This window comes from Vigna unguiculata, chromosome 7 (assembly GCF_037176805.1).
Source record: "Vigna unguiculata cultivar grain cowpea cultivar isolate G323 ecotype 2 chromosome 7, ASM3717680v1, whole genome shotgun sequence".
NCBI classification, from domain to species: domain Eukaryota; kingdom Viridiplantae; phylum Streptophyta; class Magnoliopsida; order Fabales; family Fabaceae; genus Vigna; species Vigna unguiculata.
Genome location: NC_140798.1, coordinates 38,797,675 through 38,817,099, shown reverse-complemented (window position 1 = coordinate 38,817,099; position 19,425 = coordinate 38,797,675). Strand labels below are relative to the sequence as shown.

The window sequence follows — 19,425 nt, the reverse complement described above, 5'->3', positions numbered from 1 at the left end:
TCTGCTTCTGAGTATTTATACTTTACCTTGCTTTACCAGCCAAATAGAAGGAGTCAATATTCCTCACCTAATAAGGATCATCAATGGCAAAGCACATTCTCTGCATAATCTCTATTTTCCTTTTACCCTTCATGATTTTCACAGGTATGTGGGTAAAATAACATCACAATCAGAATCTATTCCCTTTCATGTTTAATATCGGTTGGTAACCATAGCTATATATGCATGTCAATGTTGCAGAAGTGAAAGGGGCTAAGAAGTCATATGGGATTTACGACAGCAACACTGCAAGAAAACTGTTTGTTTTCGGGGACTCCTATGTTGACACAGGGAATTTCGTGCATTCAGAATCATACAAGCCTCCCAATGGAATGACTTTTCCTGGTACTCCTGCTGGCAGATTCTGTGACGGTCGCATCATCACTGATGACATTGGTAGTACTCTTTTTTCGTTCTCTCTGCATAACTTTAAAATTGAAAACAGAACTCAAAGTGGGTTAACATGGCATGTTTGGATTTGAATCAGAGAAATTTCAGTGTTAATTGCGTGACTGACTCGTACTCTGAAATTTTGCAAACCAGATGTTCTTTCTTTTGATTCATTGCGTGTTTGTCGTGTTCGTCAGATGGATCCTTTCACTTAGACTACCCAAATGTGGAAACAACATTACAATAACACCAAACTTTGCTATATAGATTTAATCTGTGTGCATTGTTGTTGTATGAAATGTGTTCATTTTGTGATGTATTTATCTTGACTGATATCATGTTCATTGCAGCTTCCTTTCTGAAAATCGAATCCCCTACACCATATGCGTTGAGAAATTCGTCTAATATGCAGTACGGCATAAACTTTGCCCATGGAGGAACTGGTATTTTCAACACTTCCATTAATGGACCAAACATGACTGTCCAAATCGACTCATTTGAGAAGCTAATCCAACAAAATATCTATACCAAAATTGATCTTCAGTCCTCAATTGCTCTCGTCAATGCTGGTGGTAATGATTATACAAATGCACTAAAAACTGGGCGCATTTTAGTAAGTGGTTAATTATGTTTGTATTTTGGCAGATTTGGTGTTTCTGTTCCTCATTCTGCAATGTGATTCCAATTAAATAATTATGGTTAATTGTTTTGCAATGTGTTACAGGATTTGCCAGCCTTCATGGAATCACTTGTGGAGCAAATGTCAGTAAATCTAAATCGCATTCACAACTTAGGGATAAATAAGGTAGTAGTTGGATTATTACAACCAATTGGGTGTTTGCCTGCGTTGAATGTGATATCTCTTCGTACCAATTGCATTGGCCTTTTGAACTTAGTCTCCAAAGATCACAACAAAAAGCTGCTCCAAGCCATACAAAAACTCAACAACCAAGCAGGAAAATCAGTGTTCATAACACTGGACCTCTACAACTCCTTCCTCTCTGCAATTGAAACAATGCAGAAAAAGCGTGCTGGTTAGTTCTCATTCTGCTTTCACCATAGCACTTTTAGGAGAGAATTTAATATTTGGTTTTAAAAGTTCTCTTTAGGTAAAGAAATGCTAACAACACATTCTTTATTATTTGGTTATGTGGGAAACACAAACAAAGTTAGACCCGCCTAGTTATTAATAACACTAGATAATTTTTACTATGTAGACAATAATTTGATGCTACTCTGATCCTTATTTTCCTGTTACACTAATAATGACAGATAACATTAATTGATTTCGTGCAAGCAATTAGTTAACATAAGAATAAATTGTCTTGATGATGTCTTCCTTTTTTATTTTTTACATTATGCAGCAAACTCAACGCTGATGAATCCATTGCAGCCATGCTGTGACGTAAAGAATTTGGGAGACTCATGTGGAACTGTAAATGACAAAGGAGAAAAGAAATATAGTTTATGTGAGAACCCAAAAGTTTCTTTCTTTTGGGACAATGTTCACCCTTCTCAAAATGGTTGGTCTGCAGTATACACAATGTTGCAACCTTCTCTTGTGCAACTTACATAGAGAACTCATAATTAATAATGACGTATTCTAATTTCTAGCATGCTGAGCTTAGTAAAACATTAAATTACATGTCTGTACTGTGGAGTTCTAGGTCATGAACATAAATAAATGAATGGTTGTTAAGGCTTCTACCGACAAGATTGTGACCGAAATTCTTAGACACTTATGTTTTTTCATAATTATCAATTTTTAGCCATGAATCTGTCGTAGTTTTTAATATGAAATATTTATTCAAAAAACACCTAAATTTATAAAAGAGAAAGTTGGAAAAGTCTGTAAGTTTTACTAATTATAAGCTTGGATCAGGATTTCAAAATTAGTTTGTACCCTTTAAAAGTGGAATCCATTTATATACCAATTTTTTAGGATTACTGTTTCATTTGGAAGTGAAGAAAAAAATAGAAAAAAATAAAAGAGAAAACTTATGATCTTATATTGTTTGGATGAAGATGACATGCAAAGAAATGAGATCAAACAACTCATAGCGTATGATTGATGTAATTTTATTTCTTACAATTGTCTTTTAAGTACATAAAAAGCTATACCAATAATGTACATTGGTGGATTGTAACAAAGTATTGTTTTAAGAATAAACAATGAAAGAGTTATAGCTTTATTTTTAATTTAAAAAATATTTTTAGGGGTTGCAAGGTCTTAGCAACAATCAAATGAAAAGAAAATGATGTAACTTTTTTTTCTTCTAATTGTCTTCTAAGTGCATAAAAAGCTATACCAATAATGTACGTTGGTGGATTGTAATAAAGTGGAGAGTGGTTATTTGACATACAAATTTTCTTTTACTTTCAACTTACAATTTAAAAAATTATTATTTTATTATAACATATTCTTTTTATTATATTAATATGATATTTATTATTAAAATTTGATGTATGTAAAAAACAAAAGTGATGTTAAATTTAATTTGAATTCTTTTGTTAATTTTTTTATTATACTGATTATTACTTATTTTAATGTTTTAAAATATATTAAAAAAATATTTAAAACAATATATTTTTAATGTTCAGTAAAATAGAATAAAAAACAATAAAATATTTGATCTCGTATCAAACCATTGTTTTAGGTGTTACAAGTCCCAACAACAATTAAATAAAAAAAATCCCAAATAGTGCCGATTAACAACTCTTTTTATAGTTTTTATGAAAATATTTCATATTACACAGAGCATTAGCAAAAATTAAATATAAAGAAGGCACCCTAAAAAATTGTTTACATTTATTTTTCATTTCCCAATTACTTCTTGAAAATCCGCAACCGTTCTTGACAAATTAGTAGTTGTTGATGAACAGACAAAACCATTTAGTGATTAGTCCCTGAAGCTTTGGTCTTGTCCAGTGCGACTAAACATGGTGGATTGAGATTGTTGAGTACTGGTGGCCGACCACTTTGTTTCAACAACCATTTGAACAATATAGTAAAACCTAATTTTTTTTAGTAAGATTCAGGGTGCAAGGGTTCTTTTATATGTGACATTTTGGTATAAAATCACTTGTATTCAGAGTGATCAATAAAGTTTCCCTCATCTGCCACTCCTTTCTTTTTCCACAATGTAAGTTGTGGGTAAAATTACATTGACTAGCTAGCTAGGCCTCAAGTCACTTTTCGCACCTAATTAATCTGATTCAACTTTGTATCTCATAAATGTATCAGCCAATATATATATATGGTGTTATCTTTGCAGAGTGAAAACTTATACTTTGTCATGTCCGTATCAGCCAAGATATCATCAATGGTGAAGCAAATTCCATCAGTGACCACTCTGCTCCTTCTCTTCTTCTTCATTTTAAGAGGTACACTACACTACACTACACATCAGAATCAAATAAAATAGTTGATGGTTTCATTTTTTCTGGTTCCTGACATATAAAGCTATTTCATAATATTGTTGTAGAAGTGGAAGGGGCTGAAAGGTTAGGTGAGGTAAAACTATTTGTTTTTGGAGACTCTTATGTTGACACGGGGAATTTGGTGAACTCAATTTCGTATAAGCCTCCCAGTGGAATTACTTTTCCTGGTACACCTGCTGGAAGGTTCTCCGATGGTCGTGTCCTCACAGATTACATTGGTACTTTCTGTCATAGATTACTTCCTCATTTTACAGCATCATTTGTACTCATGTTAATGTGGTCATTTCTTATGTTTCACTGATATGTTATATCTACATGCAGCTTCATTTTTGAAAATAAAATCCCCGACACCTTATGTATTTAGAAATTCCTCAGAACTACAATATGGTATAAACTTTGCTCATGGAGGAACTGGTATTTTCAACACTTTGAATGAAGGACCAAACATGACTGTCCAAATTGACTGGTTTGAGAGGGTAATCCAACAAAAGATCTACACTAAAACCGACCTTGAATCTTCTGTTGCTCTGGTCAGTGCTGCTGGAAACGACTATGCTACATTTCTACAAAGAAAACAAGGAAGCATGCGAGTGAGTGGTTCAGCTAATTACTTTCTTTTATGCATAACCTCTGTTTCACGGTTTGCTGATCCAATCCTAGTTTTTATAAATTTGTGTCAGTTTTCCGAATTCTGCATAACCCTTCTGCTAAATGTATATATTTATTTTTCCAATTGTAAATGTATGTTTTTCACATTTCTCTGTGTGGCAGGACATACATGTTTTTACTGCATCACTTATCCAGCAAATGTCTATAAATCTGAGACGCATCCACGGCTTGGGAATAAATAAAATAGCAGTGGGGTTATTAGAGCCTATAGGGTGCATGCCTTTGCTAACTGCGGCATCTTCCTATGACAAATGCCTTCAACCTCTTAATTTCATCTCCCAAAATTACAGTCAAATGCTTCTCCAAATTGTGCAAGAACTTAACAAGGAATTGGGAAAACCAGTCTTTGTGACATTGGACTTATACAACTCTTTCCTCTCTGTACTTGCAACTATGCAGAAAAGGCGTTCTGGTAAGTTCTTCTTTTTTCAAAAGGTTTTTCAAGTTTCAATTAACAATGCTAAATTGTTAAAACCTTTTTGCCTAAATTGTAGACACTGCTATTTTTCATTACTTTATTGTTTATATTTCGATTCCGACTCAACTTTCGTCCGGAAGTCATGGTTAGAACAACTATCGCGTTTGTTTTGGTACACTCAATAAATCATATATCTGCTTAGGAGCCGACGTCGAGCGAAGTTTAAATACTTTAACTCTTCACTCTCGATACGTTTTTTAAGAATAAAACCGTGACAGAATTCAAACACTTCAAAGTAGACAATACTGATCGTTGTTCCAAAAAACGGCTGCCGAACGAATTTGGTCAGAATCGAAAAAGTTTAAAAGAAAAATAAAATATCTTGATGGTGACTTTTTTTTTTTTTCTCCATTTGTCAGAAGACCCAACATTGATGAATCCACTGAAACCATGTTGCGAGGGAGTGAGCACGGAATATTACTGTGGAAGTGTGGATGAGAAAGGAGAAAAGAAATATGGTTTGTGTGAAAAACCAGAGTTTTCATTCTTTTGGGAGGGAGTTCACCTTTCTCATAATGGTTGGTATGGAGTATACACCATGTTGTATTCTTCTCTCCGCAACCTTATTCAGACAAAACTTTGATCTTTAAGGAATTTATGCTATCTTATCCTTACAAACATTACAACTGGGTTATTCACAGATAATGACAAAGGAAAATAAACATGTAAGTTTAAATATGTTTTTACTACATAGTTTTTAAATTATTAATCAGTTTTAAATAGGTGATATTATTTTTTAGTTTTGTTCTAATAACAAATGAGTAAATAATAAAATCAATCTTCCTTTAATTGCTCTTGCGATCCCTTTAATTTCTCTTATTTTCATTTTTATATCACAATCAATATATAAGTTCAAATTAAATGAAAATAGTGATATAATTCAAAACAATTAATGTCTTTTAGGTTTTAACAATAATAAACAAATATTTTTGTAATAATAATCAATAATTTAAAAATACTAGACGCTTCATTGTTTTCAGCCATTCTTTAAAAAAATAAAAACTTAAACAAACTAAATGACGTTCTCAACAAAAATAAAAAACACATGCATACGATATAAGAAAATTAAGTTTTTAATAATTTTATGACTGTGACTCTTGATAAGCGACATTATGCTACATGCGAATTCTTAGCGTATAAATTCAATCCAACTATTAAAAAATACACAATAAAGTTTGTGGAGGTGAAAGAGAAGTATTGGTTATGTTTGCTAAAAGTAGACAAAAGAATAAAATCAAAAAACGGAGTTATTAAAGAAGTAAATAATGTATAGAGACGCATTTAATGCACATATGCGTTACATTAGGATTAGATGTTTTATATATAGACCATGTACTACACATATTTTTAAAATGTAAATTTGTGGTAGATTGACCAGGAATTTTGCTGTGAAAAAAAAAGTATAAATAGGTTAGATATTTAAGTATCTCTATTTATTCTTGTTGATTTTAAATGAATTAAGAAGCAAGTCTTTGATGTTTTGATTACATTAAGCTTAAAATTTTGAGTTTTCTCGTAATATTGTTTTCTACCTAACTTATCTAACATATTTAGTTCCACTTATTGAATCAGACACAAAAAATAAAAGTTTTTCAGTTAGAGAAATTTCACTTATTTATTTAAGATAAAATAATCAATGTTTGTTTAATTTCACTCCAATTTTTTTTATCTAAAAAACATAATTTTAATTATTTATTTTTGTAATTTAGAGAGTTGTTGTATAAAGTTCCAATTTATCTTGTCATTTATACATTACTACAAACAATACATTTTACACAAGTCATATATAAACTTATTCATGTAAAAAAGTCATTGACTTGTTAGATAGGTTGCACAATCCATGAAAAAATGGTTTGATCTTTCAAAAGAAGATCATTGATGAGATACAATATTAATGAATTGGATTGACATCATCTTTAATTCATTAAAACAATAGGTTTATGGATCTTTATCCTTATATGATGTTCAACTTTCTCATCTTTATTCAATATGAGACTTAGACTCATACTTGATTGATATAAAAGTGCTTTAATTTGAGAAAAAGACACATATATTACATAAGTTATCAGCTTCAATCATGTAATGTCACATTTTGAGAGACATATTACATTGATCTTCAAATGTAAGAGATATAATATATCATGATGAGAAACATATTATATCTCTTGTAGCTTAAAACCGATATAATATGTCCCAAATCCATATATTATGAGTCCATAATTCATCGAAATAAGTAATGAGTTTTGATAAACTAGTGAAATCCTAGTAATTCATCACCAACATGTAATTACTGATCAAAACAATTCCAATACACTGGAGAAATATTTTTTGATAATATATGTGACTATTAATTCAATCTACTATGTACAAGACAATGTCTAAATGCCATAAAATATTCTAGATCATAGAATTACTAATTTCTAATTGTAAAGAAATATTTGGTTATTTTTTACAAATATTTTCAAATTAACTTTTTCACTTTAAAAATACTTTAATTTAGACGTGTCATTTTAGCTCAAATTTTTCACAATAAAATCGAGTCAACTTAACACAATTTACAAATATCCATTTTTTTTAAATGACCATTTTAATAAATTAAAGAAAATACACTTTGATAAAAAAAAAAAAAAAAAGTGTAGCATTGGGAGTTGACGTAGCGGCAGAGTTAATGCGTAAGAGTTGACGTTGCTCTACAGAAGAAGGAGCTTTGGTGAATTCAACTAAACCTTACCCAACAACCCAACCCACACCACCCAACTTTCTTCCTTCCTTTTCACCTCTCTTCCATATTTCCCTATAAAAACAACTCACTCCCCCCTTTCTTCCCATTTTCCCTCTTCTTATTCATTTCATTTCCTCTTTTATTCTTCATCTCTAACCATGTCTCAGGTACATCCACACCTTCTCTATTTTAATTCTATCTTTCTCTTGTCTTTTCCCTCAATCCCCCTTTTCTGATTCGCCTTCTCGTTATTTGACCTAGACTTTATACCTGGGATTTTATCACATATCTCGAATTATTGTTTATGCATGCATTTGATGTTCATCAACCATTGCTTTTCTCTGTCAACTATCGCAGAATTTTGCATTCATCTCTGTATCTGTCTTTGAACTCCATGTTCCTGATTATATTATCTGTCAATTAATTTCGGGAACAGTTGAATTGAAATACTATCTGTTATTGTTGCCCTAGGTTCAAATCTAATACTATATATGATCGGCCCTTTCTTATTTGCTTAGAATTTTGGATTTTAGCGTGTTTTTTCTTGTTTCCTGTCAGCTATGTTATCATAGTTCATGAGAGATTTTACTTGGTATGAAGGATCTTCTCAAGCATTTAAAAGTATTTGTCCGATGCAATCATGGTCAAACTTTTTCGTTCTGTTTTTCTGTTAAAGCTTGTAGACTTAGCGTTCAATTTGTATTTGCAGGCTTTATACCTGAATAAACGTGATTTATGCGGCTACTTTTACCTTGTAGCAGCAAAGATGAAATGGATGATTTTTCTTTTGTTGTATTAGTGGGCATGTTACTAGTAAATTTGCTATATCTGTATCTGATTTCCTTTTCTGCTCTCGTCCTCCATGCCCCCACTCCCGTTTTTCTTTTTTTAATTGGTTATATTCTTTCTTAAATTCAAAGTATAAATATATTTCTTCTATGTTGGGGTGTTGGGGGTTTAAGAATTAAGATGGTTATTTGTTCTTTCATCTGCCCCCTTAATCTGTGCTTTTTCATTTTGAGTACAGACCGTTGTCCTCAAAGTTGATATGTCATGCCAAGGATGTGTTGGTGCAGTGAAGAGAGTTCTTGGAAAATTGGATGGTAATCAAATATGTTGGATTGAAAATGCATTTATATTTTGCTTAGCAGCATTTTAATTAACTGTTTGTGCAAACTTCTCTAATATACTCAACATCGACCTGAAAATGTTTATCTTACACAACCATTTTGCTTTGTAATTCTGTGCCTTTTTGTCATTTTGTATCAATTCTGATGTCAGCATGACATGAAAGTATCGTATCAATATATCTTAAGCTATCCTCTAGGATTAGTTTTCCTCTTAATTCATTATCTCTTTATAATGGTTACGATCTATCCTTATATTATCATGAATTGTTGTTGGTTCCCCTAATTTGCTTGGATTGTTACTATTATAAACAGGGTTAGTGGTCAAAGTTACACGATCATATCAAATACAAAAACATATTAATACATTATGATAAATCTTGTTAATATCAATTCAGCTTTTTATTATCCTTTAGATTACTCTAGTGTGATAATTTTAGCTCAGGGATAAGGTTAAATAACTCAGTTATTGTTGATACTCTTCTATCTTAGTTCTCTGTCCTGTTGGACTGTGCTTGTTTGATCATGTGGGCTTCATGTTTGTGATTTATTCTTGGAAATCATCAATGGTACCTTGTTTAGGTTTTTCATGATTCTGTTACTAGAATGTAACACTGAATTTGACGTTGTTTACATATAGAAACATTGGCAGCCTTGTTTAGGCGATATCTCATCGGAATTCATTCTATTTATGATCCTGAAACTAAAGTTTTCATATTCTGGCTCTATTTTATGTACTTCATATGTACTTGTTTTGGGTGTTATGATTTAGTTTTGCGGCAGTTCGAAATGATTTTCTAGAAATCCCTTCATGCCGATATGTGCTGTTTCTCATCTTCATGCCAAGTGGCAACTTATCTAATAATCCTTTCATTCACTTTTGAAACATGTTTGAATATGTCACCAAGCAAAAATTGAATTTTTAAATCAACTCCTTCTCTAACATAATAAAAGCTCTATATTTCCTATAGAAAAGGTCTTAAAGGCATTGCTAAATTGTATCCAAACAGATCCTATATAATGCTAGTAGTTTCAAAGCCTTTATGTTTCTATGATTTCCCATGGTACAGGAATATGAAGTAAACATGCGAAGACTAATTGTTATTATGGATTAAAGTCGTTGTAGTGACAGCATACCAGCCATAGTTCCTCTTCTAATGTTGTAGAATAATAAGTGTGATCTTATTTGCAGGTGTGGAATCATATGACATTGATTTGAACGAAAAGAAGGTGGTAGTGAAGGGAAATGTCCAGCCAGACACAGTTCTGCAGACCGTGTCCAAAACAGGGAAGAAGACAACATTCTGGGAAGGTGAAGCAGCAGCATCTGAAACTAGCACAGTAACTGCTACCTAAAACACTTGGCTCTATTCTGTGAGGACGAAGTAGCTGCGTGAATCAAATACTATTTGGTGGACTTGAAATAACGATGAACTCCTCGTCGTGTCACAGCAAAGACTGCTGATTATTACTGTTTTTCTCATCTGTGATACTGTATTAATGTGGTTTTAACTTCCTTTGTCTTCGTTCCCACTCATTTTCTTCCTTCTGTCAGTCAATTCAAACCGCAAATATTTCCAAAGCCATCCTTTATAGTGAAACTATGTTTTTTTTTTTCTCATTGATATTCTCCTTTAAAAGCAATTAAAAACATTATTGGGTTTGGGTCCATTTTCTTACCTAAGTTGCATGTTACACTAGCTCGCGCACAGACTATGATTTATGGAGGACGTTCAAGTAAACAGTTAAAAAAAAAAAACAGAAAAGCTGGAAGGTTATCAATAGAATGGGGAAATACCAGAAAAAATAACCCTGTAGCTGAAGACCCAGATATAGTTTATACATTCACGTCCTCGTAGTGACTGAACCGGTCTTAAACTTTCCGAAACACGTATTCCACTGATAAAAAAATGTTCAGTATTATCGAGAGGTTCGGTAACAAAGGGCGGTAGCGCATAAAGATAAAGATATTTAATATTTGCTTTAACGTCACACATGAGTAGAGAAAGAATCGATACTTTTTATTATTCCACTCTTGCTGCCTTTGATTGGGTTCTATTGTTGACTCAAACAACATACGCAAATGTAACTTTCCTGGAAAAAAAATAATAAAGGGTAGCTTATATCCTGTTATTTCTTTTAACGGACGCAAAGACAAATAATAAACATAAATCTCTACGAAAAACTCTAATGAAACAAACTTCCGTCGTTCGACTAAATTATGTAAAGTTTTCATGCATGTAATGGCTAATCAAATTTCAGAAAGGTAATTATTGGGAAAATCTCTGTCGAAAGTTCTACTGGCTTTCAAAAAAATTCTTCTGAGGAATTAATATTCCTTTAAAACAACAGTTAACCTATATGTCACATATAAAAATGCATGAAGCGATAAATTGGTAGTAGATTAAGGATTTTGTTGGCTGATTTTATTGTCAGCTAAAACCAGTTTATTTTTTTCATGATATTAAGCACTCTCATCCACTCTTGACTAATGCATTTAGAGATAGTAATGGTTGGACACTAAAAAAGTTTATCCGGTGCAACAAAAATGTAATGTAAGATGAGTTTTTAGCAATGAAAGACGAATTTACATAGAAAAACTTTACGTCCATAAAGTATACAATCCAAGAATTTATATAAAATGTTTTAGAACTATAAAATCATAAACTACTGTTAAAAAAATTCCTTGAGAAATTGTAATATTTAGATAACTGGAACGACTACTGTTCTTTATTTCTTTAATCCTTCACTTAAATTAGTCCTTTTTCTTTTAACTTTGTAATTCCTAAATGCACCGCAATAATAGAATCGATCATAATTCATTTTAGTTTAAAGAGTACTAAAACAAAGCTTTTATGGATGATGGAGAGGAGTGGTTTTCACGTCACAAAAGAATGATTCACAGCCTTCAATGGAAGAACCGCAGGATTCTAGATGGACAATCACAGGCTGAGAAAAAATTGGTACTTTTCATGGCTAATTTTTTTGTTGAACTTTACATTTCTTAAATTTATGCAATTTATTTGTATAACATTTGTACTGTAAAGAGAGCCGTAAGAAGAGAAAAATAAAATTAATATATTGATGAAATATAAAGAGAAAATGTATGTTATATAAATTATTGTGTAAACAATAGAACTAATTTTATGAAAAGTAATCCTTTTCTTTCTAAACAATACTTTATTCGAAATGTGATTTAGAAAAATAATAATACTTTCTTCTATTGAAAACCATTGATATCTAAATATAGTATTAAACATTCAACTAATTCGAATATATGTAGCTAATTCAATTTCAACCAATAACTCAGAAAAGTATTGCAGTTTTATTTTTCCAACAACATTTCATTGCATAGTTTTTTTTTCTCTCTTACCAGAATTAACCTATTTGGTGATTGCAACCATCCCAGATAAATCAAAACAAGAACACTGAGATTAAAAAAAAAAAAACAAGTAAAATAGATTTGGCAGTTGAAATGGTTGGCCCACCAACCAACAACAGCATCTGTTGGAAACAATAATTGATGTGGACAAGCGAACAGGAGGAAGTGAGAAAGAATTGCCTTTCTTATATTCGAATCTTCTTATGTTCCCTTTCATATTATCAGAAACAACATTATAAAAAGCAAACCAAGTAAAAAATTAATGATGACAGGTTTTATATTCCATAATTATGTCTACGTCTTTTACTTTTATAACATGAGAAAAGAATCGTAACGGGAATCTAATTCCTTGTCCTTCTTTTACTTTTCATAACATCAACGAAAACTGGCATATATCCAATAATGAATACCTGGAAATCTTGTCCTCCCCGTTCCATAAATTAAATAAATTTGTTATAATTACACCAACCCCAGTTTTCTGCACATCAGATGCAACTGCAATTAATATTAATTACTTAATTACAGAAAATCCACAAACACTTGTAATTTTAGTAAAATCCCACAGTTGTCTGAGTTGAAGTTGTAGCAGTGAGTTGTATGCATGGTGATGATATGTGTGTATATATATATATATATATATAACTGGGATTTTATATATGAGAGAGAGTTCTAATAGAAGTCTATGGTATTGGTTGTGCAATTATAGAGTCGAACCAATTCCTTGCACTTGTCTGATGCAGGGATGTATGGAGGGGTAGCACACCTTAACAATGCCCAATTAACTCCATTGAAGAAGGGGTGGTGCTTGATTGCTAGAGCACCCATTGTTGAACCCAGTCTCATTGTTGAGTCCTTCACTAACAGTTGTGAGATCAAATCCCTAGCTGCACCTGGGATCATTGGTTCCTTAGGGAACTCAAGGGCACGTGCCACTATGTTCGCTAGGGTTAGCTCGTGCTCAAGCCCTTTGAAGGGTGTCATCCCGTAGAACAGTTCAAAAATGAACACTCCCAGTGTCCACCAATCAACGGCGTTACCGTGACCCTCACCGGAAATCACTTCCGGCGCCAAGTACTCGTGGGTCCCAACGAACGACGTCGATCGAATCTCTATTGGCTCCGCCACGATCTCCACCGACCCACACCGCGAGGACCTCTTGCCACGACCGCGTTTCGGGTGGAAGCATGGGACAGATGGCACGATGCAATTGGGCAGCATGCAGGATGACATGGCGGGCGCGCATTGGTTCCTGGAATGGTCGTTGGAACAGGCGTTGCCTGGTGGATCTTGATCGAACACGATCTGAGCCGTTGATGTTGTGTCGTCGCCTTTCAGTGAGAGGTCAAAGTCTGTGAGCATTACGTGACCGTCCGATCTTATGAGCACATTTTCAGGCTTCAAATCACGGTATATTATCCCCATCATGTGTAGATACTCCAACGCAACCACAACCTCAGATGCGTAGAACCTGTAACCACAACCCTCAAGTCAACATAACATGGTGGAATTGTTATTATCGGCATGTATTATTTTGGCATATCAGCATCATAATTTTATTACCATCAATTTCTCCAATAATTAAATCATGCAGGGTCCACTTTTGAATAATCATACCCATTATTTTAAAATTTGACCAAGCAAAACGTCATCAACTCTTATTTTGCATACATTTCGAAATATATTTTGATGAAGACGTAGGAGCACTATTTGTAATTTTATGGAAATAAAACCTTTTGACTACACCCAAAAGCTCCATTACTTGTTTATGCAATAGTTTAACATGGAGGTTCCATCCCAGAAGTATTTAAATCTGTTCGAGTTCAGAAACGCTCTAAAATTTGTTTATTGTTTGGTAATCCGATAATGGTGACTGGTTAAGTGGGGGAGGCACTAAATTATTATTTGGTGCACGACGGACACACCAAAAGCCTTCGTGGGCTCACCATCAAAGGCATCAGAGGAGACATGAATTGAATCTAATGGCCCACAGCCAATGAAATTATGAGCAGATTAAACCAACTCAACTCAAACCCAAGGACCTATCCCAACTTTCCCATCACAAACTGCATCACCAACTCATCCAGAGAAGCCAAATAAACATGCGCGCTCTCTCTCTCCACTACAATATTTATAAATTTTCATTTTCGTTACATTAATAGCGGTGATGTATGCAACATGAACAAACCCAATTACCCATTGTTAAATGAGTTACAAATCCCACTCGCATCTTAAACAGTAACTGTTACCTGTCAAGTTTCTTTCTATTTATAACACACCAATTTATATTATAATAACGTATAAATAAATAAAAGAAACAAATTACTCGACCAAATTATTCTCTGCATGCATGTTGTTCGTTCATCATCTAAAACTGTAATCACTTGCGTTCAATAAAAAACACACACAAAAAAAAGTATCGCATAATACAAAACTAAACATATTTAAGGTTTCAACTAATTTCTGCATCCCAAGTAATGTAACCATTAATAGTTCAGACCAACATGTGATCATTTTTGTGACCACGCCGCTTCAAAGTGTAACAGGATCACATGCAGATTAAATAGGAGAGTTAAAGGAGAGACAGACGACAGACCTAACGGCGGCGTGGTGGAAGCGTTTATCGGGCTGCCGCTGGCGGAGGACGTGGAGGTCGCCGCCGGGGCAGAACTCGGTGAGGAGGCAAGACCAGCGAGGGGAATCGAGCGACGCGTAAAGAGTTGGCAAAAACGGGTGATCCACCGCTTGCAGAATCTCTCTCTCAACCTTCGCCCTCGTGTCTTTGTTCCTGGCAACGAGTTCCTTCTTGTCCATCACCTTTGCCGCGAACAGGCACCCGTTCGAGCCCTTCAGCTCAACCAAGTACACGCTTCCGATGTCGCCGCTCCCCACTCGCTGCACGAACCGGAGGTCGCCCAGTCCCAGGGTCCCGCCGCCGCGCTCTATGGCTTTCCAGCAGGGGTCCGATGAGGGTGCGTGGTTCCTCGCGGAGAACGTCCACTCGGCGCCCGCGGTGGTGGCAGGGTTGTCGGAGTCGTCTTCGCCGGAGGAGTGCATTGTGTCGCTAATGATTCTAACAGTAATAATAATGGAGTTGGAGTTTGCTGTGTTGTGCGTGAGAGAGAGAGAGAAAGAGAGAGGTGTGTGCGTGTGGGTGGAAATAGAGAGTTGAGTTTTGTGAAGGGAACGAGAGAAGGAGGTGGGGGCATAATGGGCCGGCAGTTTATTATTGGGCCATCTGGTGCCTTTACATAAATAGGCCACTGGGTCAAGGGGCCCATCTGCTTCATTTTTTTTCATTTTTTTTTATGTTTTTTGTCTTTTTATAGTTTTCATCATCAATCCTCATTCACGTATGAACAAAAGTAGTAACGTGGGGGAGACACTCCCAATTGCGAACGGGAGAACATGTTGATTTTGTCAAGTGTCACTGAAAACGCATCGAAAGAGTTAAATTTTACGAATCTTAACTGTAACTACTTTTATTCAACTGTAATTATTACTCTTAACTCCCATCTAATTAAAGAGTTATTTTTCATATTTTGTAATGTCCACTAGCAATTTAAAGAAAATCGAACTACGACCCTACGACATCATTAATAGATAATAGTGGTTCTTTACTTTAAACAACAACGATTGCATACCCGATCTTCTTTTATTCGGAAGATTATAGATTATTAAATAAAGTGAGCGCTTTAACTAATTATATTTTTAAAAATAGCCATTAAAACAAATAAATCTTATTCAAAACACACGCGAATCTCTATTGCGACAGACAGGGGCCAATGACACCCACGAAAAAAAATATATATTTAACAAATCTGTCGAAGGAAAAAAAAACAATAATACTATGCAAATTGGAGATAAAAATTATTAAGGGACAAATAAAAGAGTCGGTTTCTTTCATACCTTTCATTTCTAATTTTATTTTTAAATAGTTTTTTTGAAATTGTAGTTGATTTAACTTCTTTCCTAAAAGAAAAAGGAGAGGTAAAGAAGATTAAATCAAATACTGAAAATTGTGGATTAAATTGGATCTCTTTCTCTTTCAATGTTTTGGTGCTTTAACTTAATGGCATGCAAAGTTTTTATCCCGTTAAATTACTTTTTAACTTTTATACTTTCCATGTGTTGTTATTGAATGGTTCTTATGGTTGATTGTTTTTAATAGGCCTATATCTTCGTATAATTACAATGGATTTTTTTTTTTTACCGTTGATTTTTTTGAGAACATGGAATCACACAATTACTACCGTACTCGTTTCAAATTTGAAAAAAAATAAAAGTTGATTAAGTTTGAGTTTGAATTTGGAGGGGAAGATGAAAAGGGTATTCCTTCTTTAGTTCTCACATTAAATATTTTATCTTCCTTTCTTTTTATTCAAGTAAGTCATTACTCCTTTTTTCTTCTTTTACTTCTTCACTTTTCTAATTCTCTATTAGTTAAGGAAGTATTTAATTCTAATTTTTATTTTATTTCATGCTTCCTTATTTTGTAGTGGACATAAATAATCACCAGAAAACATATAGTCATTTTCATTAATTTCTATTATGATATATTTTGTGAAGAAGAACGTTAAATATTTCTTTTCTCATTCTAAACTGGTTTTTCTTATGATATATTCTATATTCCATAGAATCTTCATTATTTTTTGTTTTGTATTTGTTTTCACTTCTTTTTTATGGGATATCTTCAACTATTTTATAAGATTTTTTACTTTGCATATCAATTTGTTGTTTTCTTTAATTTATAAATATTTTAAAATCTTTTTCTTAATTTATTTATGTCAAATGTGTGTGATTCATTAGAGTACGACGGTATTCATGTAATCAAGATATAAATATAATTATTGAAAACACATTATTCAAATTATATTGAATTGATAATGATGTCGTTTGTAAGGACCTAGAAAATAAGTTAAAAGTGGTAGTGATTTAAAAGATGATATTTGATTATTTTATTAATAAAAAATTAAAATATAAATAAAATTTTTACCAACTCAATTTTATTTGATAAAAATTGTTATCTCTCTAACAAATCTTTCTCTAAAAGTTTTCTTAGTCTTCTTTCTAACCTTTTGACTCCATTGCTCATGTATTCAACAATTAAAAACCATTAGTGGAATCACACCAGTTAACTCTACATATCTACCCAATTAGAATTGAAAATAGGGCAGGTTCATATTTTGCTTTATTTTAGAGTAATTTTAGTGTTTTAATAAGGTGTATGTAGTTCTAGGATCCATGCGTGTGTCTCAAAATAGCTTAAAGTGAATATCTATCTTGTTCTAATCATGGAAATATGCTCACTTATGTGATTTGATGTGTATGTAGTTAAAGTATTTTGTGAAAATTATAGCTTTACAATAACCTTTTGAGTTAGGGGTTTCAACTCAAGATAAGGGAAGCCAATTAATTGTTTACGCATGATTATATTTTTGACTTGAATGACTTAATATGTGTAAGATTAGTGAAACTGTCTATTGAATTGATTTATTGGTAAATTATAATTTTTATTACTAACAAATTTATTTTGCCTTGGCTTTTGACTATTCCATGATTAAATCTCTTAATAAATCTGTCAATAATGATTTTTTTAAAATCTATTTGTAATTTAATTTTTAAAAAATTTATCACTAAATATATCGATAACTCAATTTTTTTGAAGATTTTTTAGTGAAATATGTGTCAATTTTCTTATCAAATTCGACAAAATATGTTTATAAATTGATTGGAGATAAATGAGAAGGAAAAGGAAGGGAAAAAGAGGAAATAACGAAAAAATTGTTTAATAAAATTTCATTTCTCTCACTTCATATGAAAATTAAACAGGAGAGACCGAATTGAAATATATAATTTTCTAAGTACTAAGTAAATCATAAAAACTTAATTAAAATTTTTTAAATTTATCTAGAATTTGAAACTATTTTTTCATTAATATATTTATTAAAAAGTATTTATTTTGTTTTATTTATACGTACGTGACTTGATTATTTTAGCATTGAGGTTTGGTTCACTAAATTTTGTAACCCCATTATTTTTTTCAAACTAACTATCTATGTCTAAATGTTATGACTGTTTTTTTTTTTTGTATCTAGGTTAACTTTTATTATTTGTGTTTTCTTTTGTTAGAAAAACATAAACCCTATATATGTTTAGGTCAAGTTATACTATGAAAAGTAACATTTCAATACTCAATAAAAAACAGTAATTTGATAATTAATATCCATTTTTTTAAAGTTTAAAGTACTATTATATATTATTATGTTATTAAAATAAGTTATAAAGAGGGAACTTTTTTTTGTAAGGATATGAAAGTGTATTTGTTTCAAACATACTATAAGTCGCATTACAGTGGAAAAACATATTAAAATATGGGGCTTCTCCCTACACCTCCAAAGGGTTTTATTGCACCTCCAAAAGAATTTAATTTTCTATAGTACCCATCTGAACCCTTTGACTGTTAAGCGGTAAAAGTTAAAAAAAAATTCTCTCCGCTCTGCTGTGAAATTATGGGTTCTTTCATATTTTGAAACCCGGTAAAATCCTCAACCGACTTTCGAAATCTGGTAAAATCTTTAATCGGCTTTCGAAACCCGGTGAATAGTGCCAAACGGATTTGAAATTATGAACCGGCATTTGAAGTCCGGTTAAGTGATTTAACGGAATTCGAAATCTGTTTTTTTTGTATACAAACATTCAAAGCCCGGTTGAGCCTTTAACGAAATTCAATTTTTGTTTTTAACCGATATTCGTAGTATAGTTGGTGATTTTAATTTTCTAATTTTTTTATTTGATTTGTTTATAAGATTTAATTTCAATTGTTTTATAATTTATGTATTAATTATTTAATTTTAGATTATTTATAAGTACATTAAATAAAATTTTATTAATTTAATTTTTGTAATTATTTTTACCGACAATGGAAGTCCGTAAATTATTTTTTTTATTTAGTTTATATTTATATACCGACATTGAATTCCGTAGTTTAATTTTTTTAATTTATTTTGCATATAAGATTTATTTTTAATTACATTAATATTATTAAGTTGTTGTTTTGTTGTAATACATTTTATTAATATTTATTATTTTTTTAATTCTGAACTTGAGTTTTATTTATTTATTTTTATTATTTTTGTTTTAATTTGTTATTTTTTTATTCATTTTATTACTTTATTGT

At 32.2% G+C, this 19,425-nt stretch overlaps 4 protein-coding genes across 5 annotated transcripts; 3 read left to right on the top strand and 1 right to left on the bottom strand.

Moving 5' to 3' along the window:
- On the top strand, window positions 1-2,172 carry LOC114192581 (GDSL esterase/lipase At5g03610-like). Its single transcript, XM_028082343.2, has 5 exons — window positions 1-144; window positions 241-435; window positions 780-1,042; window positions 1,154-1,463; window positions 1,794-2,172. The coding sequence occupies exons 1-5, from the start codon at window positions 84-86 to the stop codon at window positions 2,003-2,005; spliced, it is 1,041 nt and encodes a 346-aa protein (XP_027938144.1). The 5' UTR covers window positions 1-83; the 3' UTR covers window positions 2,006-2,172.
- A 1,364-nt stretch (window positions 2,173-3,536) lies between these two features.
- Window positions 3,537-5,753, top strand: LOC114192354 (GDSL esterase/lipase At5g03610-like). 2 transcript variants are annotated; one of them, XM_028082053.2, is made up of 5 exons: window positions 3,537-3,813; window positions 3,915-4,088; window positions 4,192-4,460; window positions 4,642-4,951; window positions 5,380-5,753. In XM_028082053.2, the coding sequence occupies exons 1-5, from the start codon at window positions 3,687-3,689 to the stop codon at window positions 5,598-5,600; spliced, it is 1,101 nt and encodes a 366-aa protein (XP_027937854.2). In that variant the 5' UTR covers window positions 3,537-3,686; the 3' UTR covers window positions 5,601-5,753. The 2 variants fall into 2 exon arrangements, with proteins under 2 accessions (XP_027937854.2, XP_027937853.2); XM_028082052.2 differs by having other exon boundaries at window positions 5,377-5,751.
- Window positions 5,754-7,677: 1,924 nt separating this feature from the next.
- On the top strand, window positions 7,678-10,487 carry LOC114192100 (copper transport protein ATX1-like). Its single transcript, XM_028081683.2, has 3 exons — window positions 7,678-7,906; window positions 8,767-8,842; window positions 10,059-10,487. The coding sequence occupies exons 1-3, from the start codon at window positions 7,898-7,900 to the stop codon at window positions 10,220-10,222; spliced, it is 249 nt and encodes an 82-aa protein (XP_027937484.1). The 5' UTR covers window positions 7,678-7,897; the 3' UTR covers window positions 10,223-10,487.
- Window positions 10,488-12,651: 2,164 nt separating this feature from the next.
- Window positions 12,652-15,404, bottom strand: LOC114190797 (serine/threonine-protein kinase D6PKL2-like). The gene is made up of 2 exons (XM_028079836.2): window positions 14,842-15,404; window positions 12,652-13,716 (listed from the first exon to the last, which is right to left on the bottom strand). The coding sequence occupies exons 1-2, from the start codon at window positions 15,300-15,302 to the stop codon at window positions 12,918-12,920; spliced, it is 1,260 nt and encodes a 419-aa protein (XP_027935637.1). The 5' UTR covers window positions 15,303-15,404; the 3' UTR covers window positions 12,652-12,917.
- Window positions 15,405-19,425: the final 4,021 nt, after the last annotated feature.